The 24,772-nt window shown below is 30.9% G+C and overlaps 2 protein-coding genes across 2 annotated transcripts in view; both read left to right on the top strand.

Annotated features, from left to right (window-relative positions):
• The first annotated feature begins 320 nt into the window (after positions 1-320).
• On the top strand, positions 321-20,764 carry atp6ap1la (ATPase H+ transporting accessory protein 1 like a). Its single transcript, XM_073826058.1, has 7 exons — positions 321-476; positions 9,394-9,434; positions 11,060-11,121; positions 13,740-13,975; positions 14,274-14,324; positions 15,435-15,678; positions 17,881-20,764. The coding sequence occupies exons 1-7, from the start codon at positions 376-378 to the stop codon at positions 18,115-18,117; spliced, it is 972 nt and encodes a 323-aa protein (XP_073682159.1). The 5' UTR covers positions 321-375; the 3' UTR covers positions 18,118-20,764.
• Positions 20,765-22,581: 1,817 nt separating this feature from the next.
• The window catches only part of pde12 (phosphodiesterase 12), a 6,091-nt gene continuing 3,900 nt past the window's right edge, over positions 22,582-24,772 (top strand). Inside the window, exon 1 of the mRNA XM_073826146.1 lies at positions 22,582-23,031. Within this exon, the coding sequence (XP_073682247.1) occupies positions 22,597-23,031 (435 nt within the window). The 5' untranslated portion in view covers positions 22,582-22,596. The remainder of the gene's footprint in view (positions 23,032-24,772) is intronic.

Raw genomic sequence — 24,772 nt, 5'->3', positions numbered from 1 at the left:
CTATCTATGGCTAGTATAGGCCTATACACAATTTTTATCATGTATTTCTTTTGTCCCAATTAGGCTAATATTCACTTGGTCACACATAACATGCAAAACAATGCAGGAAGAGTGTCGACCTTCAGCCACAGTTGCCAATCAATACCACTGTCTTATATTCGTTAATTACGCGCCTAATTACTTCAGTTTCATGGCTCTGCTGTTTGTGTATTACTGTGTCAGCAGCACACGCTCAGCGATTAACCCGCCCACTCGCCTCTGATTGGCCGCCGCGCCTGTCAATCATCGCCTGAGGCTGCGCCTGTTATCCGGGCAGATTATGAAGCAGCAGCGTTCAGCATCATCTCCGGCAGTCAGACTCATCTGGATGTATACATGGCATCAACGTGGCGCCCAATGTCTCTCGCGGTATTTTCTTTTGTTTTCCTGCAGATATCCTCGTCTTATGAGCAGCTGTCCGCCTTTGTGGAAGGAAGGTGAGTGGATTGTTTTGAAATAATCCAGAGATGTGGTGAATTAAGCGTCTTTGGCATTCAAACAGTGAAACCGGGAGAAATAAAAGACTGTATTTATTATATATCTATGCGTTTGTTATGAATGGATGAACTGCTGTGCTGGAGACAAACTAGTGCTAGTGCTCGCCTCCTTTGTCCACCCTTCATGTCTGCATTGAGACTCAACTGAAGGGCTCTTGCAGTGAAACACAAGAGAAAATCCATCGGCATCAGTTTACAGGGCAAATCCATAATTGCTACTAAAATTGGAGACAGAGATGTGTGTTGAGAGCAGATGATGATCAGCATCACTGAAGGAATGTCAGGAATGTGGAGCATCTGGTTGAGCTTCATGCTGAGATTATCATATCAATCAAATATTCATTTTTTACATTTAATTTTCATTAATGTGTTATTTATTATTGGTCTGAACGTTAGATAAATCATCATTTGTAGAATCTAGCTGGAAGGTTGCATTGTGAATCATTTATTCATTATGTAATGAGGAGCCTGAGGCGTGTTTGTGTTAATAATTGATCTTTTGATGCACTAATGAATGAGTAACTTTTGTGTGAATGAGTTTGATGATTTTGAGTTGTGTATAGATAGCCAGGTATTTTATTTAAGAGAATTTACAATAGAAAACATGCAAAAAATACACTAAAGTATGCACAATGTACACATTAGATGTACAATAAAACATCGTTATGCAGATACAGAAATGTAAAACAAATGTTTACAATTAATTATTTAAAAAAAAAAGTTATTTTGAGCATGCAATTTTTAATTCAGGTTTTTTAGCAAGATGGGAGATTGGTGTTTCTATTGATCTTTATCTACCAAGTGATGCCTAGGTATGAATATTTTATTTTATTTTATTTTCTATTTAATTTAAATTCAAAATAAGTAAATAGACACAGAAATAAACCAGCATTGTTATTTATGCATTGTTAAAATGATTAAAATAAACACAGACAATGAACAAGCAAAAAATTCAATTTTTGCCATTTTAATTTATTTTCCAGAAAACCTCAATATATAATTTGAAAAAAAGATGAAAAAAAAAAAACAAGTTAATTAACACAGAAAATAAACCAGCAAAAATGCCATTTTTGCCAGTTTATTTAATTTAATATTTTCAGAAAAGCTTAATGTATATTTAATTTGAAAAATGTTTGTATTGTAAAAATTATGAAGAAAAAAGTAAATCAACACAGAATTTTTTTTTTGGCCATTTTATTTTTTATTTTATTTATGCATTGTAAAAAATGATTAAAACAAACAGACAATGAACCAGCAAAAAATGCAATTTTTGCCATTTTTAATTTATTTTCCAGAAAACCTCAAAATATAATTTGAAAAACAAGTAAATTAAAAACAAGTAAATTAATGCAGAAAATAAACCAGCAAAAATGCAATTTTGCCATTTTATTTAATTTAATATTTTCAGAAAACCTTAATATATATTTAATTTGACAAATGTTTGTATTGTAAAAATTATGAAGAAAAAAGTAAATAAACAGAAAATAAACTTTGATTTTTGCTGTTTTATTTTATTTTTAAATTACATTTTATTTTATTTCATTAATTTATTTTATTTTTCCAGAAAATTTAACAAAATTTGCCTTTTTGTTTATTTAGATTATTTTGTTCTATTTTATCTTATTTTATTTTATTTTTTTTCCAGAAAACCTCATATATATTTATTTTGACAAACAAAAAATAATGAAAAAAGAAGCAAATAAACCAGCAAAAATTTTGATTTTTGCAATTTTATATTTTTAATTTAATTTTTCCAGACAACCTCAATATATATTTAATTTGACAAACTTATGCAATGTAAAAATGATGAAAATAAAAAAACAAGTAAATAAATAGAAGTAAAAATAAGTAAATAAACATAAAATAAACCAGCAAAAAATATATATTTTTGCCATTTTATTTTACTTTTTAATTAAATCTAATTTAGTTTTATTTTATTCTTCCAGGAAACCTCAATGTATATTTAATTTGACAAACTTATGCATTGTAAAAATGATGAAAAAAAAGATGTAAATAAACAGAAAATAAACTAGCAAAGAAAATTATTTTTGTCATTTTATTTAATTTTTGTCATTTAATTTAGTTTCATTTTATTTGTCCAGAAAACCCCAATATATATTTGATTTGACAAACTTATGCATTGTAAAAATGATAAAAAAGATGTAAATAAATAGAAAATAAAATTAAATAAAATTTTATTTGTCCAAAAAAAGAGAATCTATACTTATGTGTGGTAAAAATGTTAAATGAACACAAAAAATAAACTAACAAAATGCATTGACTTAAATAGTATCTATTTAAGTTCTTATCACACTTACGCACTGTAAAAATACTAAAAGAATAAGTAAATAAACAAATAAATCAACAAAAATACACACACACACACACACACACACACACACACACACACACACACACACACACACACACACACAAATAGCGTAGAAAAAAAACCACTCAGAAATTGCTACGTTGATTTCAGAAATAAACAGCAAATTATGAAATAGAAAAACTGAATGCAACTGTTTTCTAAGCAGTAGGTATTTTTTTGGCCACATATGCTGAGTTTCTCTGCAGTCTACTTCATATTGCAGCTCATATTAAAACACAGCTCTAATTGGCAGCATATTGCTTCGCAGGAGCTGTAAGCGTGTAGCATTTCTCCACTTGCACAGATGGAGTTTTACTACATGTAGGCCAGTCCGGGCTTTAGCTGTGTATTAACAGATTTGATTTGGTGAAGCATCTAGATGCAGACAGAACTTCAAAGACACTCTAATCTCAAATATGCTGCATGCGTTTGGAAGCGGTCAGCAGATTTCATTGATTATATAAATGTGCCGACGGTGGCCCTTCGCTGGCCCACATGTTCAGGTACAGCGCCAAAGCAGACAGAAGGAGGGATTTGTGTTTCTTTCAAGCTTTCCTCCTCTATCTATCAGTACTTTATTCGCTCAGGTTGTTGTTTGGGATGCTGCGGTGCAGGTCAAGATGGCTTGATGCAGACTAAATATAGTTATGCAACAATAACAGAACACAAACCCTCCCACATCTCCCTCGTGGGCTTCTGTTGGTTTGACGCAGGCATCCGAAAGAGCGAATTATACCGATGGCGTTTATGAGAATATCAGACGAAGCGTCACAGGTCTGCTGTTGTTTACAGGGCAGGTAAACAAACAACACCTCCTGCATGGACAAGGGCAGATCCGCACTCGCAGGGTCACTCTATCTGCCACGCAATGGGAGTCCTGAGGTGATAAATGGTTTTAGATTGGCGTGACGATGCACAGCAATAACAAATTCATGCTTTTAGTATTGAAAAGCAGCGGTTAAAGTCGTATAAATGTAAAAATGATATTTAAATACAAGTAGTGACCGCATCTGACGACAACTTTGACATTTGTGACCCTGGACCACAAAACCAGTCATAAGGTTAAATTTGACAAAATTGAGATATATACATCATATGAAAGCTCAATAAATAAGCTTTCTATTGATGTATGGTTTGTTAGGATAGGACAGTATTTGGCCGAGATACATCTATTTGAAAATCTGGAATCTAAGGGTGCAAAAAAATCAAAATACTGAGAAAATCACCTTTAAAGTTGTCCAAATTAAGTTCTTAACAATGCATATTACTAATCAAAAATTACATTTTGATAGGTTTACAGTAGGAATTTTACAAAAAATCTTAATGTAACATGATCTTTACTTAATTTCCTAATGATTTATGACATAAAAGAAAAATCAGTAATTTTGACCCATACAATGTATTTTTGGCTATTGCTACAAATAAACCCCAGCGACTTAAGACTGGTTTTGTGGTCCAGGGTCACATTTATGTTTGCAAAGAATAGTGTTATTTTAGTATGACTGAGATACTTTTATAGTTTTATTAAGATTTTGAATCAGTTTTTTATTTTTATTTAATTGCGTTTCTGTAGTTTTAGTTGCTTCAGTAACTTGAGTTGTACATATTAAAATATATAAAAGAATAAGGGACTTTAAATTTTTTTGTTTTAAATTAGTAAAAATTTGTACTGATAAATGGGCAAAACCTAGGAGAGTGGCAAATTAAAAAAGAAACGTAGAACTAGAACTAATTAGTATTTGGGGTGAAAGAAATTCATCTTTTTATATGTCATAAACTGATTTTTATTGTAAATATGCCTGACAAGATTGTTACACTAAATGACATTTTGTGGGTGTCTTCTGTAATTTATAGTAACATTTATTATATTCATTTTTGGTCAGAAAAAAAAAGCAAAATAAATGAAAAAGACAACTTAATTTTTTTTTTGTTGGAAAAAACAACAATTTAAAGCAGTATTAGAGTAATTTTATATATATATGTGACCCTGGACCACAAAACCTTAAGTCTTAACAAAAGTCTTCAGGATTCAAAAGTCGCTGGGGTATATTTGTAGCAATAGCCAAAAATACATAGTATGGGTCGAAATTATAGATTTTTCTTATTAAAACATATTAAACTTTTATTTAGAATTCGTTTATAAATTAACAATTTGTAAAAAAAAAAAAAAAAAAACTATTTAAAGCAGTATTACACTAATTATATATATAGGCTATATATATATTTTATACATTTTATTTTATAATTTATCCATTTAAATTTTATATTAATGTTTATAAATTTTATTTTTTTTAGCCAGATTTTTTATAATTTTACTTAGTTGACAAAGCAACATTTTTTATTTAACTTAACTTAATGTACTAAAACAACTAAAACTGAAAAAAATAATAAAATAATATATTTGACAAAAAAGTAACTACTAAAAATTACAAAAACACACAACAAAATTACTAAAACAAAAACATTATCTAAAATAAAACAGATAAGAAAAAAGTAAAAAAAAAATGTATTCAAAATATTAATAAAAAATAAAATAGTTTTTCATGAATACTAAGATAACTGTTTATATAAATGTATATAGCAAATATATTATTATGAATCGGTGTTATAGTTTTTTATTAAAATATTAAATGAGCTTTTATTGGGGTTTTTTAACATTAAGATTTATAGATTTTTTTTTTCTTAATGTGTTTTTTTCTTAAGTTTAGCTGTAATTATTTATTTATTTATTTATTTTAGTAGTTCAACAAACATATTTCAGTTACAACATTTAAATATTTTTTAATGTTTAAGTTTTTTATTTAATATTTACATTTTATTTTATTTCACTTTATTTCAATGAATGAAAAAGATTTGAACAGTTTTAGTGTTAGTTCACAATAACAACACTGGTGTGAATTTAAAAACATCTACATTTCTACATTTTCTTAAATGTGCAAAATTGAATTTGATGAAGTCTGAAAATCTGAGTGGTTGCTATGCAGTTGCTAAGGTGTTAAACCATTACAAATGCTGCAGGACGTGTTACACGCTGAATTTTGATCACATCACTATGAGCACTAATACTAGTGAGTGATGCTTGACTCTGAAAGCGCTATTAATTCTTCACACACACTGCAGGTTATTTACGTGCACAGCTAATCGATCTAAACAGAGCCGCGGCTCACGCTAGAAAACATTCATTTATTTGTGTTATATATTTATATAGCAGTCAGAATCTTTCATTTGTGATCCTTAGTAACCAAAGACATCTTCACGTCTTTCTTTGATCCCTGACCGACATTATGTGCCAGCGGCGGTCAGACTGACCCGTAATCAGGTCTGAGAACCAGGTTAAGCCCATTTCAGCAGCATTACTCAGTGATTAGACGCTTAAACTGTTCATCTCTCCGTAATCCCTCTTACTGTTGAAGAAATCACAAGAACACAAGTACAACAGAACATCACACTACAGATTTCAATCGTTTCTCCTAGACAGCAGCTTCTCAGACGTTTCTCCTGAGGAATCTCACCTGTGTTTGTGAAAACTGTTTTTAAAGAAACAGTTCAGCCAAAAGTTAAAATTTGCTGAAAATGCACTCACCCTCAGGTCATTTGAGATGTAGATGAGTTTGTTTCTTCATCAGATTTGGAGAAATGCAGCATTGCATCACTGAATGAGAGTTTTTTTTTTCTGTGAATATATGCTAAAGTGTAATTTATTCCTGTGATCAAAGCTGAATTTTCAGCATCATTACTCCAGTCTTCACTTCCTCACCAATGGATGTGAATGGGTGCCGTCAGAATGAGAGTTTTTTTTTTTGTGAATATATGCTAAAGTGTAATTTATTCCTGTGATCAAAGCTGAATTTTCAGCATCATTACTCCAGTCTTCACTTCCTCACCAATGGATGTGAATGGGTGCCGTCAGAATGAGAGTTTTTTTTTCCTGTGAATATATGCTAAAGTGTAATTTATTCCTGTGATCAAAGCTGAATTTTCAGCATCATTACTCCAGTCTTCACTTCCTCACCAATGGATGTGAATGGGTGCCGTCAGAATGAGAGTTTTTTTTCCTGTGAATATATGCTAAAGTGTAATTTATTCCTGTGATCAAAGCTGAATTTTCAGCATCATTACTCCAGTCTTCACTTCCTCACCAATGGATGTGAATGGGTGCCGTCAGAATGAGAGTTTTTTTTTCTGTGAATATATGCTAAGGTGTAATTTATTCCTGTGATCAAAGCTGAATTTTCAGCATCATTACTCCAGTCTTCACTTCCTCACCAATGGATGTGAATGGGTGCCGTCAGAATGAGAGTTTTTTTTCTGTGAATATATGCTAAAGTTTAATTTATTCCTGTGATCAAAGCTGAATTTTCAGCATCATTACTCCAGTCTTCACTTCCTCACCAATGGATGTGAATGGGTGCCGTCAGAATGAGAGTTTTTTTTTTCTGTGAATATATGCTAAAGTGTAATTTATTCCTGTGATCAAAGCTGAATTTTCAGCATCATTACTCCAGTCTTCACTTCCTCACCAATGGATGTGAATGGGTGCCGTCGGAAGGAGAGACCAAACAGCTGATAAAAACATCGCAATAATCCACAAATTATCCACACCACTCCAGTCCTTCTTGTGAAGCCAAAAGCTGCATTTTAATGCATAATAATGCTTCCTATAGTGAAAAAGTCATCTAATCTGAATCAAGAGAAAAAAGTGCACTGATTCCAAAACAAATTATTTTAATGTGAGAGCACAACAGAATATTGACCTTTTTCACTGGAGGAAGTGTTATGATGGATTATGGACTTGATTTTTGATTATTTTAGCCGGAAGCAATGTTTTCAAGTTAAAAACATCTTAATGATGGATTTGTTTCTCACCAACACAAAGCTTTTGTCTTCTCAAGATGTTAACTGATGGACTGAAGTGGTGTGGATTACTTGTGGATTATTGTGATGTTTTTATCAGCTGTTTGGACTCTCATTCTGACGGCACCCATTCAAACCAATAGTGAGGAAGTGAAGACTGCAGTAATGATGCTGAAAATTCAGCTTTGATCACAGGAATACGTTACATTGTAGCATATATTCACAGAAAAAAAGTTACTTGAAATTGTACTAATATTTCACAATTTTACAGATTTTTCTGTATTTTTCTGCATATTGTTAAAACATCTAGTTGTTAAAAGACATTTATACTTTTATTCAGCAAGGATGCATTAAATTGATTAGAAATGACAGCAAAGATATTTATAACATTACAAAATATTTCCGTTTCAAAAAAATGGTGTTCTTTTGAATTTTCTGTGCAAAGAATCCTGAAAACCAAAATGTATCACAGTTTACACAACAATATGAAGCAGCACAGCTGTTTTTAACATAATAATAGGAAGAAAAGCATCTTGAGCAGCAAATCAGCATATTAGAATGATTTCTGAAGGATCATGTGACACTGAAGACTGGAGTAATGATGCTGAAAATTCAGCTTTGATCACAGGAATAAATTACATTTTAGCATATATTCACAGAGAAAATGGTTATTTGAAATTGTAGTAATATTTCACAATTTTAATGATTTTTCTGTATATTTAAGCAAATAAAAAGAACATTTGTGAGCAGTGTTTCAGTCTTTTACCTACCCCATATATATATATATATTTTTTTTTTTTTTTTTTTTTTTTTATAATAATAATAATCTGTACATATTACTGTCTAACATTTTAGGGTTTGGAAGTTTTTTTAATTAATTAATAGTTTTATTCATCAACGACACATTAAACTTAAAATAAAAATGACAGTAAAGACATCTATAATGTTACGTAAGATTTCTATTTCAAATAAATTATTTTCTTTTGCTCAAAAGAATCCTGAAAAAATAAAATGTATAAAAGTTTCCAACTGTTTGGACTCTCATTCTGACGGCACCCATTCACATCCATATGAGTAACAGATGTAATGCTGCATTTCCCTAAATCTGATGAAAAAGCAAACTCTACTCTACAAAATCTACATCTCAGATGGCCTAAATTTCAGCAAATTTTCATTTTTTGGATGAGCTATTTTTTTAAACAACATCATGCTCAGACTTGCCAGGATATCTCAACATGACATTCTCATCAAATAATCCGAACTGATTTGATATCTCTTGTTGCATGTTAATTGACTCATTTGTGTGTATATTTATTTCTCCTGAGGCGTTTGAGGAGAAACGTCTGATGTTTAAAGTAAACGTACCCGAGATCTCCCGAGAAACAGAAATATATCCTGCGGGAACAAAGCGAAGTGACTTGAAAGCGAGTTTGTCTCACTTCACGGATGGTGACGTTCCAGCAGTGACTCACAGCATCAAAGCCTCCCGTGTCTCATTCATATTCATAACGCGTGAAGATCCGATCTGCAGCTTGAAACGAATGATTGTATCCAACTATAAAAATGACTTCAGTTGTTTATGAAGGTATTCATCTGATCATTAACACACTCATTAAATTCTCGTCCTTACAGCTCAGATGATGCACCATCCCAAGACATCAGAATTCAACAAAGTAAGTTATTTTCATAACTTCATTTCTTTTTTCAATGCTTCTGTGCAATCCTATAAATCCTAACGTGTCATATTTGATATGCACATTTCTAAGGCCCCGAAATGATCAACACTTTATTACAGGGTTCATACAGACACTGGAAAATTAAATTCCAGGAATTTCAAGGACTACTTTTTTGGTTTTCAAGGACTTCATTCAGAGATCTCACTTATCGAACAATGTCTTTTATTTCAAATTCTAAAAAAATAAAAAATTCTAAAAAAATATACTTATAAAAAAGGGCAAAAATAAAGTGAAGCACATGTGAAGTATTACTACTAAAGTATTACAAAGTATGCTACATTTTACTATAGTAAAACCACAGTTAATTTTCTTAAGGGATTAGTATTTGTGTATACTTTTTTTGTTTTGTTTTTATAACTGTACTGCCTTAATGGGTTGATGTTTTCTGCTGTTTATGAAAAAAAAAAAAAAAAAAAAAAAAAGATTTGTGAAATCACTCCAAAATCCAGATATGAAACAAATAATTCACAAACTGGCATTTAAGTCCCTATCTGAATTAAATGATTCTTGATCCGTGGCTCCGAAATTTCCAATCTAAAGTAAAAGATTTGTGATCCATGCTTCGAATTTCCGATCTACAGTAAAAGATTTGCATTCTGCGCTCCGAAATTCTGATCTAAAGCAAAATATTTGCCATCCAAGCTCCGAAATTCCAATCGAAATTAAACGATTTGCGATGCACACTCTGAAATTCTGATCAAAGTAAAACATTTGTGATCTGCACTCTGAAATTCCGATCTAAAGCATAATATTTGTTATCCACGCTCCGAAATTCCAACTTAAAACAAAAGATTTGTGATCCGTGCTTCGAAGTTCAGATCTAAAGCAAAAGTCTTGCGCTTCACATTCTGAAGTTCCTTTCTACAGCCAAAGATTTGTAATCCTGCACTGAAGTTCGGATCTAAAGCAAAAGATTTGCGACCCATGGTCCAAATTTTCGATCTAAAGCAAAAGATTTGCGATCCTCGCTCCGATATTTCCAATCTAAGCGATCTGAAGCTCCAATCAGAGCGATTCCAGTGTAAATGACTCAATTGATCTGGTTTCATCTGTTCCTTTTTTTTGCATCTTTAACCATGTTTACACGACACTGTCATTTCTACTACTGGCTAGTTTTATGACATTAACTGAAATAAGCTAAAAGTTTTTTGAATTGCATGAAAAGATGTGCTTATTGACAAAATTGAACACTTACTTCATAGATAGATTGTCTTTCAATAATTCTAGAACATTTCAAGTAAATCTTCAGGAATATTGCTATTTTCAAGGGCTTTCCAGGCCTTAATTTTCAAAAAGTCAAATTCAAGTTGTTCAAGCACTTTAAGCTCCTTGTACACACCTGTTATCAAATAAAAGGCTCAGTTTAGGTTTCTGAATTTTTTTTCTCTCCATATTCTGACTATATCATACTATATGAGCCATTATAGCCTGCCGTATCAACAAAAGTTAAACCAACTGTGCTTATTCACATGTTTGTTTGGTATAAATATTTCTAAAAGTGTTTCAGCATATTTAGTAATTAAGCGAATATCTGGTCACCTGATGTCGGTGTTGTTGTGCAGATGGGGTGAACGCCGACGACACGGTGTTTGCGGCTGAAGTTCGTCTCAGACGAGCGCTGCAGGTGAGATGAGCCCGTCTGCCAGCCGAACCAATGTGACCTTGTGCCGCCGCCGGGGTGCAGATTTCCCTCCAAACGTCCAAAGCAGATGAATTTAATCCTTGCCAGACTGCATTGTCCTTTGGAAAAACAGATTACAGACATGCTACATTTTTAATCCGGAATTTCAGGATAGGTTACGCTGCCCCAAAAGTCTCCCAATTGTGATTTCTCCTGAAAATTAACAGATTTTCTGGAGTATTAAGTTTATGTCAAAGCATGGGGAGAAAGGGGTTAGTTCTCACATACACATACAAAAGTATTTTCATTAAAGAACACTTGGGGGCGCTGTCAGACATTTATTGCTGCAAATAGTTTAAAGGGATGGTTCGGAGTAGAATTGACTTCATTGCTATGCACTCCGAAGCCCATCTAAATACCCCATCCGAAGTTTTTTTTTACCTTAGTCGAACATTTATGGAGATATTAGAGTTTTTCGAATTGCTTGTTACAGGAGTGAATGGTACATGTGATGTATCTCGTAAATTGCACCACTAAACGTGCAGGTAATCATACCAAACTTGTACAGTAGTGTAAATAGGTTATGTACTCACAAAACGCTGCATCAGAACATTTGTAAGTCCACCATGAGTGTTTTAAAAACACGTTTTAGCCGAGAACTACTAGTCTCAGAAACTACAAGTCGACGTCACTTCCCTGGTTTGAAAAAAGCACGTAAAAGTCCTCCTACTACATCTGTGTGCATGTCAACTTGTAGGAGGACTTTTACGTGCTTTTTTCAAACCAGGGAAGTGACGTCGACGTGTCGCCATTTGTAGTTTTTGAGACTAGTAGGCATCGGCTAAAACGTGTTTTTAAAACACTCATGGTGGACTTACAAATGTTCCGATGCAGCGTTTTGTGAGTACATAACCTATTTACACTACTGTACAAGTTTGGTAAGATTACTTGCACGTTTAGTGGTGCAATTTACGAGATACATCACATGTACCATTCACTCCTGTAACAAGCAATTCGAAAAACTCTAATATCTCCATAAATGTTTGACTAAGGTAAAAAAAACTTCGGAGGGGGTATTTACATGGGCTTCGGAGTGCATAGCAATGAATTCTACTCCGAACCATCCCTTTAAGTACTGTATTTTGGCACAGTTTACAAATTTACTTAAAAGCTTATGCTGCTTAATAACATGTTATATTGTGATAACGTACCACACAGTCACCTAGGTATGACAGCTAGCCCTACATACACTATGTTTACTTTTATTCACTAAGGATGCATTAAATTGATCAAAAGTGACAGTAAAAACATTTATAATGTTATATAAGATAAATAATAAAAATCAAATAAAAGTTGTTTTTTACTTTATATTTATCAAAGAATCCTGAAAAACAAAATTTAGCACAGTTTTCACATCAAAAATGCATCTTGAGCATGTTAGAATGATTTCTGAAGGATCATGTGACACTAAAGACTGGAGTAATAAGGCTAAAAATATGGCTTTGATTACAGGAATAAATTACATTTTTAAAATATATTCACGGAGAAAACAGTTATTTGAAATTGTAATAATATTTCACAATTTTACAGATTTTTCTGTAATTGTAAGCAAATAAATAGAGCATTTGTGAGCAAAAGAGACTTATTTTCAGAACTTTAAAAAAAGTACAGTTTCAGTGATATTTCTAATAATAATAATTTGTGCATATTACTGTTTAACGTTTTAGGGTCTGCATGTTTTTTAATTAATGAATACTTTTATTCATCAATGACACATTAAACTGGTCAAAAGTGATCATTTGAAACATTTATAATATTACAAAAGATTTCTATCTCAAATAAATTCTGTTCTTTTCCTCTTTGTGTTCATCAAAGAATCCTGAAAAATAAAATGTGTAAAAGCTTCCGACTGTTTTCAACACTGATAATAATCAGAAATGTTTCTTGAGCAGGGAATCAGCATATTAGAATGATTACTGAAGGATCTTATGACACTGAAGTAATGATGCTGAAAATTCAAAATAGAATCACAGGAATAAATTACATCTTAAAATATTTTCAAATAGTAAACAGTTATTTGGAATCATAAAAATATATTCGCAATTTTACTGATCTTTCTGTGTAAAAAAAAAACACATAGAGCATTTGTGAGCAAAAGAGACTTCTTTCAAAACTTTAAAAATTACATTTTCAATTTTTTACCAACCCCAAACTTTTGAATGGTATTGGGATATTGTTAACAATAATAATCTGGTCGTATTACCGTTTAACATTTTAGGGTCTATACGTTTATTAGAATGATTGCTGAAGGATCTTATGACACTGAATACTGGAGAATTGATGCTGAAAATTCAGCTTTGATCACAGGAATAAATTACATTTTAAGATATATTCAAATCGTAAACCGTTAATTGAAATTTTACAAATATTTTACAATTTTATAGTTTTTCCTGTATTTTTAATCAGCCTTGGTGAGCAGAAAAGACTATTGTTCAAAAACATTTTTTGAATTGTACAAACGCCAACTTGGATGCTGTTATTGTACATTTGATTAAATTCTACACATACTTTTGAATGATAGTGTATGTTGCTCACATTACTTTGATATGTTCTTTTTTCAGCCATATGGATGGCAGCTTCACTCTCCTCCACGCAGAAAGCTCCTTCAGTCTCCAGGAATGTTGCCGTATTCTCCTCTGAGTGTTTCCTATAATGGAAAGACCTGCATCCTCTTCAGAGCCCGCAAACTGGCCATCAGGTACAGGAATCACAGTTTAGTAGACCTCACGGAGAAAACCTTCAGCCCAGATGCACCGGTGGACACCAAAGGCTCCTTCTGCAGCAAAGACAAAGCCATGTATGTGGTTATTACACACAATAAAAATTTCCAGATTGCAATTAATTCTAAAATAAAATGAAAAAAACATCATATTAATTATACTGTGTTTAATATCACAATGCATTTTTGTTTTGGGAGGAAAATACGATAAGATGTGGACATGCTTCAATGTATTTTCTATGAATTAATGATCAACCAAGCTAAGACCTGCAAACCACCTTGGTTTATTGAGAAAGGATTTTTGACATCTAATGAGTTTACGTGTTTAACTTGATGGATATTTAATAATATTTTGACATATTATGTTATTCACCAGACTCAATCTACGTTTTGGCGATGTTGAAGATTTAAGAGGCCTCTCCATCAGGTTATTTCTTATTTCTTCATTTTTTATTTATATATTTCATATAAACGAATTGGTATTTTTATTTATTTTAAATTATATAATGTTTTGATATTTTTTAGAATTATTATATTTTCTAAATATATATATATATATATATATATATATATATATATATATATACACACACACACCGCTCAAATGTTTGGGATCAGTACGATTTTTTTATGCTTATTAAAGACATTTTTTATGCTCACCAAAGCTGCATTTATTTGATCAAAACTATAGAAAAAGCTGTAATATTGTGAAATATTATTTCAGTTTAAAATAACTGTTTTCTATGTGAATATATTTTAAAGTGTAATTTATTCCTGAGATACAAAGCTACATTTTCAGCATCATTACTCCAGTCTTCAATGTCACCTTTAGAAATCATTCTAATATGCTGATTTTTTTATTAATTATCAATATTTTTTGCAACCTGTGATACTTTTTTCAGGATTCGTTGATTAAAGGTTTAAAAAAGCATCATTTATTTAAAACAGAAAAGTTTTCCTACAATATACACTACTGTTCAAAAGGTAGTGTTTGTGGTGAATAAATGTTTATTCTTTCTTTTTTTGAAAAACAATTAATACTTTTATTCACCAAGGATGTGTTAAATTAATAAAAAGCAAAAGCATAGATTTACATTGTTAGAAAAGATTTATATTTTAAATAAATTCTCTTCTTTTTAACTTGTTATTCGCCAAAGAATCCTGAAAAAACAATCACAGGTTCCAAACAAATATATGGCAGCTCAATGGTTTCCAACACTGATAATTCTAATAATAAATCAGCATATTAGAATGATTTCTGAAGGATCATGCTGTTGAAAATTCAGCTTTGCATCATGCCACAGGAATAAATTATATTTTAAAGTATATTCAAATAAAAAACATTTTGCAATATTACTATTTTTTTTCTGTATTTTTGATCAAATAAATGCAGCTTTGATGAGCATAAGAGTCTTCTTTAAAAACATTTCAAGTCTTACTGATTTCAAACTTTTGCAGCAGTGTGTATATATATTATATCTAAGAGTAGAATTTTTTTTATGGCTTTGCACAGAATTAAAGACTGTTTATTCCACAGGCTACAGATGTCAAACACGTTCTACGAGTCGGCGGGACAGAACTGGTTCACTCTCGATAACGTTTACATCCATTACAACTGGACGTACGAGGCTACGTTCAACGTTACAGATGTGTACGCGCCCTCCACCAACTCATACCACTGCCAGCACGTCAGCAGCCTGCAGAAGTACGACACGCTGCTGGTTCCCAGCGCCAACACCGACCACGCCGCAAACTGGCACATAACCTTCACCGACTTCCAGGTTGGCAGAAAACACTTTCCCTCCATCCTCCGCTGATAAACGCCTCATACTGGAGTTGTAGCATCTTGCGCTGTATTTTTAGCCTCTGGTGGGTGTAATGTGGTTACACAAGCGTGTGGTTTGGCGTCCTAGAGTGTGTGGATGAACATGAGGAGTTTAGATGAAATGCTTTTTAATTTGGAATAGAGAAAACTAGCATTTAGTCTGCTTTGACTGGAACATATGTAACCATTGTTGTTGTATATGACCATATACAAGGATTACTTCCTTGTTTTAGACAAGCCAGATAAGTCATTTCTGGTCAACTGTATAGTGCCACAATAGGAGTGTACTTTGCTCGTTTTCTCAACATAATCCATTCACAATCGAAGAAAGTGTGAGTACGGGTTCGTGAATCATTTGATTTAAAGTGAGTCATTTTTGTGAACTGAATGATCCGAGCTCTGAAGTCTATCGAAAATGATGGTTCTTGAATCATCAGATGGAACTTTGGATCGCAAATCATTTGGTTTAGATCGTAACTTCGGAGCGGGTTCGCAAATCTTTGGATTTAGATCAGAACTTTGGATCGCAAATCATTTGGTTTAGATCGGAACTTCAGTGCAGGTTTGTGAATCATTTGGGATCGGAAATTCAGAGTGGGTTCATGAATTATTTGGTTTAGATTGTAGGTAACTTCAGAGCGGGTTCACAAATCTTTTGATTCAGATCGGAAATTCAGATCATGAATCATTTGGTTTAGATCAGAACTTTGGAGCGGATTCACAAATCTTTTGATTCAGATCGGAACTTCGGATCGCAAATCATTTGGTTTAGATCGGAACTTCAGTGCAGGTTTGTGAATCATTTGGGATCGGAAATTCAGAGTGGGTTCATGAATTATTTGGTTTAGATTGTAGGTAACTTCAGAGCGGGTTCACGAATCTTTTGATTCAGATCGGAACTTCAGATCATGAATCATTTGGTTTAGATTGTAGGCTTATTTTAGAGGGGGTTTGCAAATCTCATGATTCAGATTGGAACTTCGGATCACAAATCATTTGGTTTAAATCAGAACTTTGGAGCGGATTCACAAATCTTTTGATTCAGATCGGAACTTCGGATTGTGAATCATTTGGTTTAGATCTTAACTTCGGAGCAGGTTTATTAATCTTTTGGTTCAGTTTGAAACTTCGGATCGTGAATCATTTGGTTTAGATCATAGGCTAACTTCAGAGGGGGTTCGCGAATCTCTTGATTCAGATCGGAACTTCGGTGCAGGTTTGTGAATCATTTGGGATCGGAAATTGAGAGTTGGTTCATGAATTATTTGGTTTAGATTGTAGGTAACTTCAGAGAGGGTTCACAAATCTTTTGATTCAGATCGGAACTTCAGATCATGAATCATTTGGTTTAGATCGTAGGCTAACTTTGGAGCAGGTTCACGAATCTTTTGATTCAGATTGGCCCTTCGGATCACAAATCATTTGGTTTAGTTTGGAACTTCAGTGCAGGTTTGTGAATCATTTGGGATCGGAAATTCAGAGTGGGTTCATGAATTATTTGGTTTAGATTGTAGGTAACTTCAGAGAGGGTTCGCGAATCTCTTGATTCAGCTCGGAACTTTGGATCGCAAATCATTTGGTTTAGTTTGGAACTTCGGTGCAGGTTCGTGAATCATTTGGGATCGGAACTTTAGAGCGGTTTCATGAATCTTTTGATTCAGATTGAAACTTCGGATCGCAAATCATTTGGTTTACATCGGGACTTCGGAGTGGGTTTGCAAATCTTTTGATTCAGATCGGAACTTCAGAGCAGCTTCATTAATCTTTTGGTTCAGATTGGAATTTCGACTTTTTTTCTTTCTTTCTTTTTTTCATTAAACAGTGGAGAACAGTACGGATAGTTTCCATGTACTTGTCTAGTTCAACTTAATAATAAAGATAAGCAATTTTTGTTTCTGTATGTGAAATATACGTAGTAGGAAAAACCAATTAAGTTATAGTGTCCTATAGTCTCTTTTGAAAAGGCTAATCAAACAATCTAAAGAAAACATCTTTAATGCAGAAAGAAGTCACTTACAAAATGAGATTGGATGAACATCTGACCAAAATCTCTCTGTGTGGGTACATTGCCAAAATGAAATCTACACCCATGATAAATCAGATTCGAATTAAAGATTCAACATTTTACCATCCGTCATTTCTTGTGTTTCCCTCACAGATCCAGGCATTTAACGTTCTGTCCAGTAAGTTTGCGGCCGTCAGCGACTGTGCGACCTTCTTCACTCCAGCCATCCTGATGGGTCTGATCACGTCTCTGATCCTGCTGCTGGTGCTGGCCTATGCGCTGCACATGGTGGTTCACCTAAAGCACATCGACCGCTACGAAGAGCACAAGACCACCGTCTACTTCCCGCGCAGCACAGAAGCGGAGAGCACAGAGAAGAACAACCTCTAGAGTCCCTAGAGAGACGGACACTACTGTGACTGTGAGCTCTGGCGGCTGGACGGGAAGAAAGCTCCCATCTGAACGGAGAATCAGAGCTGTTTGGGACTGACTGCACCACGGCAGTGACATCATTGTGGTGGGACAGTGGAAGTCCGAATCAGGTTCCTTCGGGAGCTTTACAGGCTTGGCACACCGGAGGATTTGGAGATATCAGCCAGTTCTCACCAAAAGTCTAGGAATTTAAACATTCAGCGTCAGGTTTCATGAGCGGAAGGAGATCTTCAGATGTTGGAATGCGATTCAAAATAGCACAATAATCTATATATCTCGCATCTGCATCGTCTGTCTTAGCTTCTGTTTGGCTGCTGAGGACCAGATTTACCTTGAGCACTGAAAGCTTCTTTGAAGTCAACATGAAATGGTGTTTCGCAAGCAATTTACTGTTGTGATTTTACATATTTGTGAATAAAACTTCTTGATTTTTTTTATGATTGAAACTGATTGGATAGGATTATAGAAGCACGTTTCCGCCATGGAATAAAAAAAATTAAATAAGTAATTTCACAATTCTATGGAAAAAAAAGTCAGAATTGGGAAATATAAACTCAGAATTTATATCTTGCAATTCTGGCCTTTTTTTCTCTCAGAAATCTAAGTCTGAATACTGAGTTTACATCTCACAATTAATTTTTTTCTGCCATGGAATGAGAAATAAAAAATTGTGATTCTTTGGCATTTTTAAACTCACAATTCAGAATTCTAAGTTTATATCTTGCAATTTTCGAGTATATGTCTTGCAATTCTGAGTTCTATATCACAATTATGTTTTATCTCTCAGAACTCTAAGTTTATATCTTGGAATTCTAAACTTATCTTGGAATTCTGAGTTTATATCTCAATTATGTTTATATCTCAGAATTCAAAATGTATATCTTGGATTTCCTAGCTTATATCTCGGAATTCTGAGTTTAAATCTTGCAATGTTTGAGTTTGTATCTTGGAATTCTGAGTTTATATAACAATTATGTTTATATCTCAGAATTCTAAGTTTATATCTTGGAATTCTGAGTTTATATCTTGCAGTTTTTGAGTTTGTATCTCGGAATTCTGAGTTTATATTTTAATTCTGAGTTTATACCTCGGAATTCTGAGTTCACATCTGGAATTCTAAGTTCATATCTCGGAATTCTGAGTTCATATCTGGAATTATGTTTGGATTTAGAAATTCAGATTTTATATCTTGGAATTCAGAGTTTATATCTCAGAATTCTGAGTTTATATCTTGCAGTTTTTGAGTTTGTATCTTGGAATTCTGAGTTTATATCTCAATTCTGAGTTTATATCTCAGAATTCTTATCTTGCAATTTTTGCGTTTCTATCTTGGAATTCTGAGTTTACATTTCAATTATGTTTATATCTCAGAATTCTAAACTTATATCTCGGAATTCTAAAATTATATATTGGATTTCTAAACTTAGAATTCCACAATTCTGTTTATATCTAGGAATTCTAATTTTATATCTCGGAATTCTAAGCTTATATCTTGGAATTCTGAGTTTATTTCTTGCAATTTTTGAGTTTATATCTCAATTATGTTTATATCTCAGAATTCTAAATTTGTATCTTGGAATTCTAAATTTATATCTCGGAATTCTGAGTTTATATTGCGCAAGTTTGAGTTTATCTCGCAAGTCTTAGTTTATATCTCAAAATTATGTTTTGTGAGAAAAAAATGTCTGAATCGAGAGACATAAATTCAAAATTGCAAGGAAAAACATCTGAACTGTCAGATAAAAAGTCACAACAACTTTTTTGTATTTTTTATCCTGCGGTAGAAACAAGCTTCCATAGAATAGTGAACAACATGCACAATGAATCACCGTAAATCCAGCAACGTGTATTAAGAAAATATTTTGATTTCATGTTGACTTTGAAGTTTTAAACTGTGAATAAACCCTAATGATAATGTAATATAGTTTTAATTATGCATTTCCCCACTGATTAGGAAAAGTACTATTAGCTATTAGTGTTGATCAGCAACACCTAAAAGTCAAATTAACAAAACCAGCATACAGATGTTTAATTTTGAACAAATTTCCCTTTAGGAGTTGCAAAAAACAAACAAGGAACTAATTTTATTAATTACTGATGTTATTTTGAGAATATGTATTTTTAAAATGATTGTGTTATGGTATTTTTGTGTAGACTGTATGTTAACTCTGGTTTTTTATTTCCTTTTTTTTTTATTAGTCTTTTGCGTATGTTCTGGCTATGATGAAGAGCGGCTTCTTATTGCTTGGATTTTTACTCGATGACTGAAGCAGATCAACAATGAAAGCAACATGACGTCTGTTGTGTAGTGAACATGCAGCATGCCAGTGGCTATAGAGACATTTCTGAACCAGAATATTCAGATGGTTTGCTTTGTACCATGTACTGTATATTGGTAATAATTATCATAATGTGCTAAATAAGGGAAAATGTTTTTTTTTTCATGTACACATGTATTTGGAAACATATTAATAGCTTAACTTTGTTCAGCGGACATTTATGCAGATAAAATGGAGAGATGTGAAATGGGCTATGATGTATTAATGTTTGATGATGATTATTATTGTCCTCTCAGTTGAGTTCAATAAAACCAGCAGCACAGTTATGTTGCAAAAATTATTTTGTTCACTGTTTCCAATTCAATGTAATTTAAATTAGGTAGACTAAAAGTACATTTGTGAGCCTGGAGTAGCACATAGGCAAAATTATACTGTATGGGTCAAAATCATTGCTTTTTCTTTTTAAAAATCATTAGGATATTATTTAAAGATTATGTTCCATTGTAAATGTCCTACCATAAATATATCAAAACTTAATTTTTGATTTGTAATATGCATTCCTAAAAACTTCATTTGGACAATTTTAAGTGCAATATTCCTAATATTTAGTCATAACAAACCAAACCACTTATCAATGGCTTACTTATTCTGCTTTTAGATGATATACGAATTTCAGTTTTAAAAAATGTACCCTTTATGACTGGTTTTGTGCTCCAGGGTCAAATTTATTAAATGCACATTTATCAAATACAGTTTTTATAACAATGAGATGCTATTTTGATCAACTATTTATGAGCTTTAAAGGAAACCATTTGCGAACAGCGCCACTTGGTGGCATTATAAAATATTTCGTTTTGAGTTAAAAGATAATTTTCTAAAATTCTAAAATTACTTACAGAAGGCTTTTTAACATTGAAAATATTTATTTAAAAATCCAAAAGGTATTTTGGTATTTAAACACAAGTTTGCTTAAAAAATAAATAAATGTTTTTAAAAATAGTTATGAAATTTTATATACATTACAATATATATATATATATATATATATATATATATATATATATATATATATATATATATATATATATATATATATATATATATATATATATATATATATATATATATAATTTTATTTCTAAGACACTTTATTACATTTTTTAACCAAAAAATAAACCAAACCAAAAACAATACAGTATTGTTATGTTTCTTTTATTTTAATCTAAATTGTAAAAGTCCCAATTAATTAGGCTACTTAAAAAATATTTATGAGCCAAAAGTAATTTGTTTTGATTTATTTTAATCCTTGTTTTGTCTAATTATATAATCATATCTTATTTGAATTACCTTTATCTTAATTTTACACAGCTCTTCCTAGTTTTGTCTTACTTTAAATCATTTAAGTAATATCTTATTTGTTGTTTTTCTACCCATAATTCAGTACTGTTATGTTTAATTGTATTTAGTTTTATTAATTATTTTTATTAATTATTCTAATTTGTATAAAAACCCAATTTATAAAGTGAAAAATATTATAAATAAATAAATAGATATATGTAGTTAATTAAACAAAATTTCATTTGTTTTTTATAAAATCAATTATCTCTAAAAAATATTATTAATTATTATTAATAAATTATTACAAATGTTTAGCATCCAAGTCAAGTTATTACGTATTTTTGTACAAATTACACAGTACTGTTAGATATTTTGTCCATTTTTTTCTATTTTGTATTTATCTACTTTAATGTAATATTCTAGTTTACTCACAGCGTTTTTACTGTTCCACTGTCTCCAAAAAGCCTCTGTTGTAATAACTTTCTACATCATAAACTATTTATAAAAAGAAAATAAAACAAACAAAAAAAACTTAATTAAAACTAGTTCCCACTGAAACAAACCGTCGAATGTAGCTCTCCGAGTAAAACGGCAAGTCTTGTATTACGATCAGCGTTTTCGTTAAAATCTTTTTCAAAGAAACGCCCGCGCTTTAGTTTACTAATATAATAAACGATTTAATCAAGATTAAATTAAACAGAAAATAAGATTCAAGTTCCATTTAATACGCAATTCACATTAAATAAGTCGAATCTGCTGTTGTGAATGAAAAGGAAGCATTACGATTACGGAAGTCACTGGTAGTTTGTCAGCCGCGCTCATGTTGACCCGTGTGTTCCTCTCAACTAACGTTAAATTATTATTTTCAGTCTTAAACCACAGACATTTCTTCACCACGCGTTTTAATATGAATATGGAGAGATGTGTGGTAAGATGTGTGCCGTGCGAGTCCAAACTGACCATCTCGTTCAATCTGTACGGCAGCAATAAAGAGATGCTGAGAGAGCAGACAGAGCCACTGGGGAAAGTGTTGTCTCGAATAGCCAACAGCATCATCAAGGCACAAAACAAAGGGAAAAAATCCAAAGCAAATAAAGAAAAAAGCGAGACTCCCGATAAACCAGAAATCAGCCTGTGCGTGAATGAAACGCGCGTCCCCGAGGAGACCGTGAACGCGGACGCCTGGCAGGATGGAGCTGTGCTGCGTGTTGGGGATTTCAAGTATAAAGTGGAGCTGAATCCTCCAACATTCACAGTAATTTGTATTTATTTTATTATATACATATATATATTATTATTATTTATAACATTTAATTTGATTATCTATTCATTTTTACACAGCTTTTCTCCAATTATTTTTCTAATTAATATTTTATTGAATTCATAATAAATATCGTGATTTTTAGGGGTTTTTTTTTGCTTCTTTTTAATCCTTGTTTTGTCTTTATATAATTTTAATCATATTCATTTTAAATTAAACTTTTTTTCTTTACTTTAATAGTATTTTATTACCTATTTATTTTTTACACAGCTTTTCTCTAAGTATTTTTATTTCTCTAATGAATATTTTATTAAATTAAAATGAGAAATATCTTGATTTTTAGTTTTTTGGCTTCTTTGTAATCCTTTTTTTTTCTTTATATCATTTTAAATAATATTTACTTTAATGCAATTTTTGTTTACTTTAATATTATGTTTATTACCTATTTATTTTTATTATTTGAATGTAATTGATATTTTTATTTTTTTCATTTTTTATAACATTTTTATTTTACAATATATTTATTTTTCATTTATTTTAATTATTTTGTTTAATTTTAAATAATCTTATTTATTACTTTAATTTAATTGTTTTTTATTTTATATATATATTTATAACAGTTTTATTTTATCATCTATTTTAGTATCTTTTATTTGTTTTATTAAATTAAATTTATTTTATACATTTATAATTGTTATATTATTTAGTTCACGTTTTTAGTTTTATATATATATATATATATATATATATATATATATATATATACACACACACAATGTGTGTGTCATTTTTATTTATTTATCTTAATTTTACTTTATTATCAGTTTATTTTTACACAGCTTTTCGCTAGAAGTTTTTCTAATAAATATTTTCTTGAATTAAAATAATAAATATCTTGATTTTTAGTTTAGTTTTATTTTAATTCTTGTTTTTATTTTAATTCTTGTTTTGTCTTTAAATAATTCTAAATTGTTTATTTTGATGTAATTTTTATTTATTAATCTTATTTTATTGTGTATTCTTATTTTATTATGTTTCATTTTTTATAAAAAAAATTTATTTTTTCAATATATTTATTTGTTTTCAAAAATAATCTTATTTACTACTTTAATGTAATTGTTATTAATTTTTATTATATATATATATATATATATATATATGTATAAGTTTTATTTTATTATCTATTTTAGTATCTTTTACACAGCTTTTTAAATTTTAAATAATGTTTTATTTATTATTTTAATGTACTTTTTATTTAGATATATAATGTTCTATAAAAATTTAGTTTTTCTCTAATTATTTCTCTAATAAATATTTCTCTAATAATAAAATAAAAAATATCTTGCCTTTTAATCTTTTGTCTTTACTTTAATTATATATATGTGTGTGTGTGTGTGTGTATATTTTAATAATATTTTTAATTCATAATATCTTGATTTTTTGTTTTGATTTCAGTTGTTTGTCTACTTTAATGTATTATTTTAACGTAATTTTTATTTTTATTACATATATAATTTTTATAACATTTTTATTTTATTATATATTTATTTGTTGTGATTTATTTTAATTGTTTTGTCTAATTTAAAATCATATTTATTATGTTAATGAAATTATTTTATTATCAAGAAATATCTTTTTTGGATTTATATTAATCGTTTTGTCTAATTTTGAATAATTTCTTATTTATATATATATATATATATATATATATATATATATATATATATATATATAT

This window comes from Garra rufa, chromosome 20 (genome assembly GCF_049309525.1).
Source record: "Garra rufa chromosome 20, GarRuf1.0, whole genome shotgun sequence".
NCBI lineage: Eukaryota > Metazoa > Chordata > Actinopteri > Cypriniformes > Cyprinidae > Garra > Garra rufa.
The sequence above is the reverse complement of the archived record's forward strand: the minus strand, read 5'-3'. Positions and strand labels throughout refer to the sequence as shown.